The sequence below is a fragment of the Doryrhamphus excisus genome, chromosome 3 (genome assembly GCF_030265055.1).
Source record: "Doryrhamphus excisus isolate RoL2022-K1 chromosome 3, RoL_Dexc_1.0, whole genome shotgun sequence".
NCBI classification, from domain to species: Eukaryota; Metazoa; Chordata; class Actinopteri; order Syngnathiformes; family Syngnathidae; genus Doryrhamphus; species Doryrhamphus excisus.
The window spans coordinates 16,492,327-16,506,688 of record NC_080468.1 but is presented as its reverse complement, the minus strand read 5'-3'; the positions used below and the strand labels follow the sequence as shown (position 1 = coordinate 16,506,688).

The 14,362-nt window shown below is 42.1% G+C and overlaps 1 protein-coding gene across 3 annotated transcripts in view; it reads right to left on the bottom strand.

Moving 5' to 3' along the window:
* The window catches only part of grid1b (glutamate receptor, ionotropic, delta 1b), a 125,155-nt gene that overhangs the window by 23,170 nt on the left and 87,623 nt on the right, over positions 1–14,362 (bottom strand). For all 3 annotated transcript variants that reach the window (XM_058065692.1, XM_058065689.1, XM_058065691.1), the window contains exons 6-8: positions 11,196–11,369; positions 9,168–9,329; positions 6,858–6,977 (exon numbers count right to left, since the gene is read on the bottom strand). In XM_058065692.1, coding sequence (XP_057921675.1) covers positions 6,858–6,977; positions 9,168–9,329; positions 11,196–11,369 — 456 coding nt within the window. The remainder of the gene's footprint in view (positions 1–6,857; positions 6,978–9,167; positions 9,330–11,195; positions 11,370–14,362) is intronic.

Here is a 14,362-nt window from a genome sequence, read left to right as displayed (position 1 = left end):
AATTGGCAAATATGTTGTTTTCCCGTAAGGAGTATTCAAATGAATGTATTCATTTCAAATATTACCAGCTGTGAAATATGGCGTTATTAAGCTCTGATATCTATAACAGCCATCTGGATGAGGCGCCAGTCGCCATTGTTCCCGACTATTATATGACGCAGGGAGCTAAATAGATAGTCAACCAGAGTTGTGCTTGCTGACGCGCTTTTTTTTTTTTTGGATCACGGCAGTAAAATAGCCCAAAATTGTGTACATTCAGCTTATTTGATGTGTATATTTCTTACAGTTTGTGTATAATATATACACACACTTGTTGTACAACTTTCTTTGGCTCCATTTTGGGTTATTATTGGGTTATTATGGTTATTTATGGTTATGGTATTATGGTTATTTTGTGGCTTTAATCAAAAACAAGCAAAGGGAGAAGACGCAAAATCCACACAGAGATGCCCAACCAGGGAATCGAACCCAGATCTCCTGTGGCCAACATGTTAACCACTTTCACACCGTAATCTAAACTCACTTTGGAAGAAATATCGGGATATATATATGGTATATTGATATTCTACCTAAATATATGTGCGGGATTATAAAAAAACAAAATATAAAACATATATTTTTAGTAAGACGAGTGCCATATTGCATCCTAACTGGAAAATGGACACAAACTGAGGAAACATTTTCAACGATAACTGAAAAACATGCTGAGGTTCCAGCTAGTCCAGAACAGTAGAGTAGAATAGCCTTCATGCTGCTCAGCAATACGCGTAACAGCGCCACATGTGGCGTTGGCGTGCACTGCAAGTGTTTTAATGCGTTTGAAGGCATAAAGAGTTTCATTCTCCTGCTGCTTTCCCATTCAGAAGCAGTCAATAAATAAACGTCATCAGATAAACGTCCTCATAACTCGTGTCCCGACGTTCCGCTCTCTTCCCCACGGAGCTCGAACACGAGGAATAAATCTGCAGAGCGCTCACCGCGGCGCCGCTCATGCATTATTCCTCCTCCTCCTCGCTTCTCCGCTTTTGCTCAAATGTCAGGCCTCTTTTTTTTTTCCCCTTGCCCCTGACATCCCAAAAGGCTAGGGCGGCGTGGAGTTCCTCTCCTGTGGACGCCATGCCAAATGCCAGCGTTTTCCTACACTTTTCACCTTGGAGCGCCGTGATCACATGACGTGATGATGCCTCTCAGCTAACAAGGCCTCGCCGTCGCTGAGCCTAATTGGACGCCTCTGATTGGACGGGAAGGCTGCGTCTTATGATTATTATTCACAGAGACGAGCAAGCTTTGACTTTCCGAAGGCCCAAATTGTTGTGAACCACCTCAGATTACCTCGGGGAGTCGAAATTAGCGGCGCCCGAGGCTCATTTTCATTCTCCGACGTCGCTAATGGATTCATTCGAGAGGGGCCAGAGACAATGCGGCGTCCCCATTACGGACGGTCGTTTCCCACCCGGGCTAAATAGATGCAAAGCTCTTCAGAGCTTCTGCGGCACACGGGGGACGGACCGGGAGATGAGATGGATTTCGCTGTGGGAGGGGTGGGGGGGCGGGGGGGGGGCAAACTGCTTCATTAGAAAACACTTTTATATTATTTTCTCTGCTGAAAAGCAGCAACACGACACAAAGTCGTCACTTCTTGTTGTTTCTGTTGTTTCACCATGACTCACTACGTTCTAGAATAATACCTTCTTTCGTGAGCTCACACGCTAACGCATCAGACCCGACATGATACTCTGTAAGCCATGGTGTTGTACTACTACCACTACTACTACACAACCGCCTCTTATTAGTCAACAAATATGCACATTTAAGCAAATGTGATGTACAGTAAACCTCGGATATATCGGACTCGGATATATCGGAAATTCGCTCACAACGGACAGATAAAAAAGAACCAATTTTTCTGTAATGCATTTCCAATAAAAATTCATTGCATATATCAGATTTTTTATAACGGATTTCGCCTATTTCGGACAAAATCTCCAGTCCCGTTCCAATGCATTTCCATGAAATTTCCCTCGCATATATCGGATGGCCGCATCGTGGCGCTCCGATTCGCCGAATCGTGACAGGCCGCTATACAACGTCATTTGCAGCGTTTGCAGCGTTTGCAGCGTTGCCTGCGCGTCCAGGTACATTTGAAACATAGTCAAGGAAGTGCCTTTTTATAACGGATAAAATCCCATTTACGCATATACCGGATATAAATCCGATATATGCGTAAAACGGACATTTTCCGGTATACGCATATAACGAATTTCGCTTATATCGAACAAAACCAGTGGGAACAATTGAATCCGATATATCCGAGGTTTACTGTATTTCCAAGCATGGAAATGGCTAAATAAATAAACAAAAATGCAAATACAGTAATCCCTTGTTTATCATGCTTAGTTGGTTGCACACTTGACTGTCATCATCAACTTCAAGTAGGATTCCTTATTTATGGATGGAATATTTTCGCCATTAGAGCATACAAGTCCTGTTTCATTCATTCATTCATTTTCTACCGCTTTTCCTCACGAGGGTCGCAGGGGGTGCTGGAGCCTATCCCAGCTGACTTCGGGCGAGAGGCGGGGTACACCCTGGACTGGTGGCCAGCCAATCACAGGGCACATATAGACAAACAACCATTCACACTCACATTCATACCTATGGACAATTTGGAGTGGCTAATTAACCTAGCATGTTTTTGGAATGTGGGAGGAAACCGGAGTACCCGGAGAAAACCCACGCATGCACGGGGAGAACATGCAAACTCCACACAGAGATGGCCGAGGGTGGAATTGAACCCTGGTCTCCTAGCTGTGAGGTCTGCGCGCTAACCACTCGACCGCCGTGCCGCCAAGTCCTGTTTAAAACCTCTAAATACATTTTTTAACATTACTAGAGCCCCTAGATATGAAATAGCACCCCTATAGTTTTACCCTCCTAGGACCCAATATAGTAAATGTAAGAGGAAACACACTATATATGGCAATTGCAGAACCGCCACTGTTTTTGTCTGGACAGCGTACTTCCTGCCGTGGCTATTGTCACATCAATGTAACATCATTACTGACTCCTAGTGACCAGCGTAGAATACTACATCATCCGACCCCTTATTTAGGCCAAGAATACGTAAAATTGTATTAAATATGCAGATGTTTTCACTCTGATGATTTTATTTTGAAAACCCGTGACAGAGTGAAGCAACAAATTTGGAACCACAAAGTGGCGGGGGATGACTGGATAAGATGATGCATTCAAAGACGTGTTGGGTTGCGATGCTATGGAGTATTATATACTATACTAGCCCCCACAGGAAGTACTATACAGAACACAAAGTAAAACAGGAACAACAATGCTGATATGTGGGAGTCTATATTATGTCTTAAGGGTCTTATTTTCTCTTATTATGTTTACTATAGGGGTGTTATTTCATGTCTAGAGGTCTCTAATAATGTTAAAACTATGTTTGTAAGGTCATGAACAGGTTTATGTGTCTTACAGGGCTTATTTTCTCTGATTAGGTCAACTATATTGGGCAATAGGAGTGTAAACATGAGTATAGGGGTACAGGGGTATAGGAGTATAGGGGTACAGGGGTATAGCATGGGGGTTGTTCAAGTCCAGATGATTTATTTAACATCTCATTGTTCTTCTTGTTTGATGATAATTGCAAGGCTAAATGTTCTTTCTCGCCGAGCCCCCGGGCGTCGTATCGACATCTTCAATGTGGTCCTCATTAGAAGTCAGAGAGAATCTTGTCTCCATGTTGTTCTCCCGGGGTGGGGACAGCGGCGGCCTCCATCAGATTGAAAACAGCAATTGGCTGAAACTTCCCGTGAGGACTGTAGGCGAGGAAGCGTCATGTCTTCCGACACACACTCAGCCAGTGGACAAAATACCTGCTTTGGTGGCGGGGGGGTCGATTTAGTGACACCAAGCTGCATCAGGCGTCAGATAGATGAGATAACACACGGGGGAGGGCTGAAGGAGCAACACGCAGGAAACCGGGAAATAACTTTTCAATCTCCATCAGGTGTGATGTGGGTGAAAGGGGTGGGTGGGGGGGGGGGATTGGGACGGGAACGTTTCTATTGCATAAAGTGTGCACGGGGAGGATGGAGGAGGGAGGGGACGTCACATAAACATCTAAAGATGCTCAGCTCGTGTCTGGTTCTCCATCTTTTAACTTGATGTGGGCTTCACGCTAACGGAGATGAACATTCTAGTCCCATCCTTCTCAGTGACGCTGCCTTCATGTAGAGATGCCCTAAAACAGCCCGAGCATAGCGCCGTCTTCTTGTTATGACTTGACTAATGAGCAATACATCCCTCATTTATAACGGTGAACTGGTTCCAAACCCAATTGGGATAACTGAATTTATGCAGATTCCTTATTTATGAATGGAATGTTTTAGTAGTTAGAGAGTGGAAAACCTGTGTACGAACCTCTAAGTTGTTTTTTTTAACATTAGAGCCCTCTCGACATGAAATAACACCCCTATAGTCACCTTTACACTCCTGTTACCAGATCTTTTACACATAATAAGAGAAAATAAGACATAGAAAACCTGTTTAGGACCTTTTAAATGTGGTTCTTAACATTATTAGAGATCTCTCGACATGAAATAACACCCCTATAGTCACCTTTACACTCCTGTTACCAGATATATTACACATAATAAGAGAAAAAAAGACATATAAGACATAGAAAACCTGTTTGGGACCTTTTAAATGTGGTTCTTAACATTATTAGAGCCCTCTCGACATGAAATAACACCCCTATAGTCACCTGTACACTCCTGTTACCAGATATATTACACATAATACGAGAAAATAAGACATAGAAAACCTGTTTAGGACCTTTTCAATGTGGTTCTTAACATTATTAGAGCCCTCTCGACATGAAATAACACCCCTATAGTCACCTTTACACTCCTGTTACCAGATATATTCCACATAATAAGAGAAAATAAGACATAGAAAACCTGTTTAGGACCTTTTCAATGTGGTTCTTAACATTATTAGAGCCCTCTCGGCATGAAATAACACCCCTATAGTCACCTTTACACTCCTGTTACCAGATATATTACACATAATAAGAGAAAATAAGACATATAAGACATAGAAAACCTGTTTAGGACCTTTTAAATGTGGTTCTTAACATTATTAGAGCCCTCTCGACATGAAATAACACCCCTATAGTCACCTTTACACTCCTGTTACCAGATATATTACACATAATAAGAGAAAAAAAGACATATAAGACATAGAAAACCTGTTTGGGACCTTTTCAATGTGGTTCTTAACATTATTAGAGATCTCTCGACCTGAAATAACACCCCTATAGTCACCTTTACACTCCTGTTACCAGATATATTACACATAATAAGAGAAAATAAGACATAGAAAACCTGTTTAGGACCTTTTAAATGTGGTTCTTAACATTATTAGAGCCCTCTCGGCATGAAATAACACACCTATAGTCACCTTTACACTCCTGTTACCAGATATATTACACATAATAAGAGAAAATAAGACATATAAGACATAGAAAACCTGTTTAGGACCTTTTCAATGTGGTTCTTAACATTATTAGAGCTCTCTCGACGTGAAATAACACCCCTACAGTCACCTTTACACTCCAATTACTAGATATATTACACATAATAAGAGAAAATAAGACATATAAGACATAGAAAACCTGTTTAGGATGTTGTTCTTAACATTATTAGAGCCCGCTCGACATGAAATAACACCCCTATAGTCACCTTTACACTCCTATTACCAGATATATTACACATAATAAGAGAAAATAAGACATATAAGACATAGAAAACCTGTTTAGGATGTTGTTCTTAACATTATTAGAGCCCTCACGACATGAAATAACACCCCTATAGTCACCTTTAGACTCCTGTTACCAGATAGTATATTAAACATAATAAGAGAAAATAAGACATATAAACCCAAATGAAAAGACATAAGACATATAGCATCTGTGAATGTGTTTGCTGAATGCCTTATATTCGTATTTTCCTTCATTTAGCATTTCTTATGCGTGGAAATGCTTCATTTAGGCAGAAAAGTACATACAATTTGATTAAATATGTATTTAAAAAAAAATACTAATAATAGCTTCTATTCAACCATGAAAGATGATGACAGATTTTAGAAAACGTGTGACGTGAAGCCGTGAAAGCTGAAGTGCCAGGCGGCTAGGGACGACTATTTCATATATATAAATCATTTATATTGGTAAATATCACAATACATTTATATCAATGACTATATTATCATGATATATTATACCATCAACAAAAGCAATAATATAATGTAAATGTGTGTGTGTCACTATACAGTGTGTGTGTGTAAACAGTAAGCTGCCTGTGCTAATAACAATAATACGTCTTCATACTTTTTTCTGTGTATATGAGTGGGATAATAGCTTAAGGGGGGCTTCATTACACACACACACATATCGGTCTGTATGGGTGTGTGTGTGTGTGGGGGGGGGGGGTGTTCTTAGTCTTAGTATGGCCATTATTAACTACAGAGGGACTCATAATGCAGAGCGAGCGCCCACATGATTAAATCTTCATACTGCAGAATTACTGTGTGTGTGTGTGTGTGTGTGTGTGTGCGTGCGTGTGGATAATACAGTGATGATTGCAGCGGGTTATTAGGAATGCATGTGAGGGTCGGTGACACGTATGTATATAATAAAGCCAGCAGGAAGGCTGCGGGGCCGCAGTGAGCATGCCACCCCACTAGTGGGTGGTGCCACCATAGCGGCACGTCGATAGAACACCAACAAAGTGTTTTTGTCACACATTAGAGGAGGGAAAAAAAAGGCGTGAACTCACCCTCTTGAAGTCCTTGCCGAAGGTCTCGCTGTAACTGGAGCCGAGGATCTCGAAGTGGACGTGAGAGTTGGCGCCGCTGTCCTTAAAGTCCATGGTCCCCGTCAGACCCGTGATGTTGCCCTGGAGACGTGACAAAGTTCAAAGTCTCTTACTGGAGTTGGCTTTTTGCACGTGTGCAAACAACCATTCACACTCACATTCATACCTATGGACAATTTGGAGTCAACAATTAACCTAGCATGTTTTTGGAATGTGGGAGGAAACCGGAATACCCGGAGAAAACCCACGCATGCACGGGGAGAACATGCAAACTCCACACAGAGATGGCCGAGGGTGGGATTGAACTCGGGTCTCCGAGCTGTGAGGTCCGCGCGCTAACCACTCGACCACCGTGTTAGATAAATATAATGTTTCATTATACCGTTTTTTTGAAAGGGCTTTAATATCAAAATAGGCCTTTCCTGCCATGTCCGTTGTAAGCTAGCTCATATTAACTCGTTTCCTCGCACTAGAATGTACAGAAAAGGGAAATAAATATGTGTCATGTTTCACACAAGGATTGGGAATGATGGGGAAAATTACCCAAAAAGTGCAGTTCCCCTTTAAGGGAGGCCTGCAGTCCTTTGGATGTTGTTGTGGGGTCTTTTGTGACCTCTTCAATGAGTGGTCGCCGCGTGCTTGGGGTCATTTTGGTTGGCCAGCCACTTCTAGAAAGGTTCGCCACTTTCGCCACGTTTTCGACAATTGTGGATAATGGCTCTCACTATGGTTTGCAGGAGTCCTTGCTGTGATAAATGGAAGCATGACTTCTTCTGGAAGAGACTCATTGCAAGTTATCACAAACGCTTGATTGCAGTTGTTGCTGCTGAGGGGGGCCCAACCACTTATTGTCCATAGGTATGAATGAGAGTGTGAATGGTTGTTTGTCTCTGTGTGTATATAACAATACAACAGTCACTAAAGTCATCATACAGCAACTTCACACTCAAATATACAAACATGTACCAATATGAATTTAAAAAAAAACCTCCATACTGTAACGCATTCAATGGGGTGCTGCAATGACGTTAGCCCCTCTCTGGGCTCCTCAGATAAAGACACACATCATCAAAAGTATAAGATGCAGATGTATTTACTACACTAAAACTGTCTGAAAGTTTAATACTGGCACCTTGTAAAAAAAATAAATAAATACAACATTACATTAGGGGCGGCACGGTGGTCGAGTCGTTAGCGCGCAGACCTCACAGCTAGGAGACCAGGGTTCGATTCCACCCTCCCTGTGTGGAGTTTGCATGTTCTCCCCGTGCATGCGTGGGTTTTCTCCGGGTACTCCGGTTTCCTCCCACATTCCAAAACCATGCTAGGTTAATTTACGACTCCAAATTGTCCATAGGTATGAATGTGAGTGTGAATGGTTGTTTGTCTATATGTGCCCTGTGATTGGCTGGCGACCAGTCCAGGGTGTACCCCGCCTCTCGCACCAAGACAGCTGGGATAGGCTCCAGCACCCCCGCGACCCTCGTGAGGAAAAGCGGTAGAAAATGAATGAATGAATGAATTTAGTTTTCAGTTGTGTTGTCATGGACGTGGATGTAAATGGCACCGATTGTCGCGCCAACGTCAGACATCAAACGCAACCTCCTTCACTGATCAACACTTTGAAACGCCGAAGGTATTAGCTTGGTGATTTTGCAGCCGGCAGCGAGCGTTGTTTAGCTGAAAGGCCACGGATGAAATGACATTTCACGGCTTCCATTAGCTCATGTAGCAACGCAGACGACAGCGCGTCAGCGGCAAACTAAAAAAACCTTCCTCTGTCAGCGGCAAAGGTCGCGGCGGCTGTCAGCGCTGGGAAATAAATGCTAGCAAATGTTTGGCTTCCGATTGCCTCCAGTCAGTCGTCATAGCAAAGCGCTGATAGATGCTAGCTCTTTTTTCATTTACTAGCAAAAACACCCCCAAAAAAACAGGTTGGGCTAAAAAAAAACACAATTTTACTCAACTTTAATCATTTAACATCATTAAACAGACATCTGCAGCGCCGGTTTAAGCAATCATTCGCATAATAAATGTTCACGTCTAATGTTCTCCGGAGCTAATGATTAGCGTCCTGAAAAAAATAGGCTAACCTGCATGAAGACAATTTACTGCTGAGCGGAAACATTAGCTTCATAACTGCTGAAGGAAGCAATAAAACGCAGGCGGCTGTAAAGTCAAAGAGCTTTTATTAGAGTTCAACTTCCTGGATTCGTACCTTCGCTTTTCCACGCTTTGACAGCTTTCTAAACACAAACGCAAGTGGCCTACCTTCTGGATGGTCTCCAGCATGGACCAGCCTCCGTTCCAGGGCTTGGTGGACTTCCTGATGCAGTTGAGGCTGGCCATGCTGTGCCACTTCCTGTCCTCCAGCTTCCTGTAGAAGGCGTTGGCCAGCATCAGCACGCTGTCGTACAGGTAGAGGTTGGACACCTGCGTGGGGCGGAGGGGGCGGGGTTAAAAGGTCACGTCTACATGTAGGTCAATGGATTTTATATTCACTGTGTTGAGTAAATAACATACTAGCCTCTAACAGCTGGTGAATACATTGTTCACTATTGTTAGCTTAGCCCCGCCTACCTCCCTTGCTCACCATCATGGCGGACTTTCCGCTCCATGGGTATTCTGCTGTTCCATTCAACAACTCTAGTGTCCTTGGCACAACAAACGTCAACACAAACTGAGGAGAATGCGGTAGATGAAGCTGAGGGCGATGCTTTTTTTTTTGGGGGGGGGGGGGGGTGGAACCATGGCTATGTAACTAGCAACTTAAGTTGACAGATAACTGGAACTGATTTCAAAAGCAGTAAAAATTTGTCCTAAATTTTAAATAGACAGATGTTGAGGCCCCCACGTGGCCCCATTTGGGGCCCCCAAATGACTAAAAACACCCCTGTTTATGATTATGCACCCACTCCCATACATTACTAATACAGATGGTCCCGTTTCGTAGTTACATACGGGTTACATACATATACTCCCACGATTTTCGTAACAAAGGTGGTTCTCAGTTAGCGACATTTTGTCGTTATGACGTTTACTGATTACGCCCATAAATGATCGTTTCCTGATTCCGTACGCACTCCCGTAAATGATTCACGCTTAACTTGATTTACGACTTATCGAAGTCACATGGTTATGACGTTTGTGATTATACACGCACTCCCGTAAATCATTAGCACAGTTTACGGTTTATGATGTTTCGTAGTTTGAATATTTGCATACATATACTCCTGGTTATAACGTTTTTTGATTATGTTTACACTACCATAAATTGTTAATACAGTAAACCTCGGATATATCGGACTCGGATATATCGGAAATTCGCTCACAACGGACAGATAAAAAAGAAACGATTTTTCTGTAATGCATTTCCAATAAAAATTCATTGCATATATTGGATTTTTTATAACGGATTTCGCCTATTTCGGACAAAATCTTCAGTCCCGTTCCAATGCATTTCCATTAAATTTCCCTCGCATATATCGGATGGCCGCATCGTGGCGCTCCGATTCGCCGAATCGTGACAGGCCGCTATACGACGTCATTTGCAGCGTTTGCAGCGTTGCCTGCGCGTCCAGGTACATTGGAAACATAGTCAAGGAAGTGCCTTTTTATAACGGATAAAATCCGATTTACGCATATACCGGATATAAATATATGCGTAAAACGGACATTTTCCGGTATACGCATATAACGGATTTCGCTTATATCGGACAAAACCAGTGGGAACAATTGAATCCGATATATCCGAGGTTTACTGTACTTTCTGCGGTTTACAATGTTCCGTAGTTCCGTAGTTAAGGCGCTTCCTGATTATGTACACACTTACATGAATTATTAATACACATTAATACACACCCTTTGGTTTATAGCCATTGACAGTTACAATATTTCATGTTTCCAGAGGGGGCAGCGTTCTGCGTTATTAAGTTTTATAGTTACAAACATGTTCCTATTCATGAATTAAAATATAATTTTGGGCTGGACCAATGGTTACCGTGCCAGAAACCTTGGGGGGGCCGTGGTTTGGGGTCCTGGCATGCCTAGGACCAGGATCAGGATCAGACAGGATTACACAAGTTCCTGCAGGTCTAGCTCTGCTGGTGGCGAGGTGTTCCAGAACATCAGGTTTGGTTTGGAGTTGTTTTGTGTTTATTGTTCAGCATATTCCGCCAGCTTCCGAGTGTGGGCGTCGGCCTCTGGGGACGCGCTCATGAATTTATGGATGCGGATGACTGATTTGTGCTCTTACACGGACGAGGATATCTTCCCGAGACACAAAGATGCTATCTTTACCTCCAGGTTCTGCAGGTATCCCTCCTGAGGGTCGCACAGCAGCGACGAGATGCGGTGGTTGTGTCGCAGACAGCGAGCGCCGCTGTCCTTCCACAGCGGGAAGATCTGCCTGATGACCGTCATGCGGCCCAGCGCGCTGTGGGTCAGATCCAGGATCTCTGCGTCGCTGATTTCCTGTGGAGGACGTCGGCTTTTTACACAAACACAAAACAAACACACGCACACACCAGATAGTGGCCCAAAAACTTTCCCGTCACGTACCCTACCATGTACCCCCTACCCCTGCACAATGTGGCCCGCAGGACACTAGTTTGAGGCCCCCGCCTTGATATGAAAGTTTAATGTTAGTGCGGCCCGCGCAAGTTTGATATGGATTCTGTATGGTATCATGTACCCAGAAAAAATTATTACGTTTGATTAATGTTCATGTTAAAGGTTAAATAACTGTTAATAGTTATCCTCCCTATCCGTGTGGAAGTGGTACGTTTTTGGCTATTTAAGTTGAAAGGAAACTTGAAGGCTACCGTTTAGGTCGCTAAGCTCTCTAGTTTGCGAGTTAGCATGTGTCTCAAGACCCTGCAGTTGCGCAATATGTTGTAAATAAAAAGAGTATAAATGTGACTATAGTCGTGTTTTGTCATGTCTACAGGGCTCTAATAATGCTTTGTTCATTTTAATCTGAAAAAAATCATTTGTCTACCCACCAACTATATGTGGTTTCTTAAGTTTTTATTATTTGCTGATTTATTATTATATTTATTTATTTATTACTGTTTGATTTTCTTTATTCTTGGTTTGTTTATTTATTTTTCATCTTATTTTGTGTAGAAAAATAAAAATGAAGATATTTGAGAACAGTGGAATGTTTTATCAGAGCTTTTATTGTAGAAAATCGGAACCAAAGCACTGAAAAAGTTTGTATATTTTTCTGTTTTTAATAAATGTGTGTTTTTTTTTTTTTTTTTGGAAAACCTGATGCAGCCCAGCCTTGCCCAGACCCTAGCTCCAGTGGCCCCCAGGTAAATTGAGTTTGAGACCCCTGGGCTAAGGTTTTAGTAAGATTGCGTTTTCGGCCAATCAGAGATCTTGGGTGGGCGGGTGTTTAGAGCACGTCCAAACAGCGTTTGCCAAATGGAAGTACAGACGCTACATTAACCTTGTTGATGTCAAAGGTAAAATGTACATTATGTCCCGGAAATCACGGCGGTCGAGTGGTTAGCGCGCAGACCTCACAGCTAGGAGACCAGTGTTCAATTCCACCCTGGGCCATCTCTGTGTGGAGTTTGCATGTTCTCCCCGTGCATGCGTGGGTTTTCTCCGGGTACTCCGGTATGGAGGACCAAAACTGCCAAAATAATAAATAAATAAATAAATAAAAGTGACTCACATGTCGATCAACCAATAGGCGAACAGTTCAACCCAAGACACACTTAGGACCGCCCCCTCATTTGAATAGTTTTTCCTTCTGCATTTCAAGCTGACATTGTCTGCAGCATGAAATAAATACATATGAGAGCAGAGTGCTTTTATTTATTTATTGATATGTAATTCTATTTATATATTTATTTTTGTATTTATTTCTACATTTATTTTTGCATTTATTTTTAATTTTTTGAATCTTGTTTTTTATTTTTGTATTTATTTTTGCTTTTATTTATTTATTTATGTATATATTTTTATTTTTGTTTTTATTTCCATTCATATTTATTTTTGTGTATTTAATTTTTGGATTTTTTTTTCATTTTTGTTTTTATTTTCACTTTTATTTATTTATTTATTTATTATTTTGGCAGTTTTGGTCCTCCATACTCCGGTTTCCTCCCACATTCCAAAAAAACATGCTAGGTTAATTAGCGACTCCAAATTGTCCATAGGTATGAATGCGAGTGTAAATGGTTGTTTGTCTATATGTGCCCTGTGATTGGCTGGCGACCGGTCCAGGGTGTACCCCGCCTCTCGCCCGAAGACAGCTGGGATAGGCTCCAGCACCCCGGCGACCATCGTGAGGAAAAAGTGGTAGAAAATGAATGAATGAATGAATGTCCCGGAATTTTTTTTACTGGTAACTAGTTACTTTTGAAGTGGAGTAACTCTTTTTTTGAGAAGTAACTAGTAACTCTAACTAATTACTTTTTTAAAGTAACGTGCCCAACGCTGGTTATGATATTATGACAATTATATAAGAAAAGTCATGTGCCTTATTTTTCAACCGCACACATGAGCTGTGAATTTAAAACGATTTTGAGGCTTTTTGAGGGGGAAGATGATTTTGTTTGGTACAGTGGAAATAATCCAAACCTACGTACATGGCCCTGCGTGAGAAAGTGATTTTTTTGGTTGTGTTTGATATGAACATATAACGCTTAACGACGGCATGTCAAACAAACAGCTTTGAACTTCAGGAGACAAAAATACATAAATGTATAAATAGCTTCTTACGAAAAAAACAACGCTTTTCAACATACCACTACTGCAACCAGGAATCATGTGATCACATGATTCCATAAATATGGAGCATCCCGGCCGCCTCTCTTGCCAGAATCCTGACAAGATGCTTAAAAATCAAGACACCACAAACACACGAACGATGCTTTATCATCACGTTATTTTACGCTGAATATGCAATCAATCAGTCGCGTGTTCCTTCATTTTCCACTTCCTGTCCGTGCACCAATACTTTTGTCCGCTGGAGCACGGCCATTGGAATGTAAATATGGATTCCTGTCACGGTCCACGGCGTGACTAAGTGCTCTATAAAAGAAGCCGCTATCTGAAAATCCATACATTGATGTTGTAACGTGTGTAACATGAACTACACGCGCCGTCACTTTAAATCACCGCCATGACTTCATCAACGACCCCCAGATCCCAGAAACTCCTGGCTTGGCTCGCTCGTTTTGATGAAGAGGAGCTTCAAGGACTTTAACGTATATATAAAACATATATATATATATACGTATGTATAATATAGTTGTGTATAAATACATACCGGTATGTATTTGTGACGCGTGTGGAGTTCATTCATTAATAGTTTGTCAGAGAGGCGTTGACCTCTTCCTGTCCGTGACAGCAGGGCGGCGGCAGCGTTGATGGATGAGCTGCCCGATACGCCGCTGAAGTAACCTCGCTTGTTGTCAGCTCATCACCTCATTAGCGCCTCAAAGAGA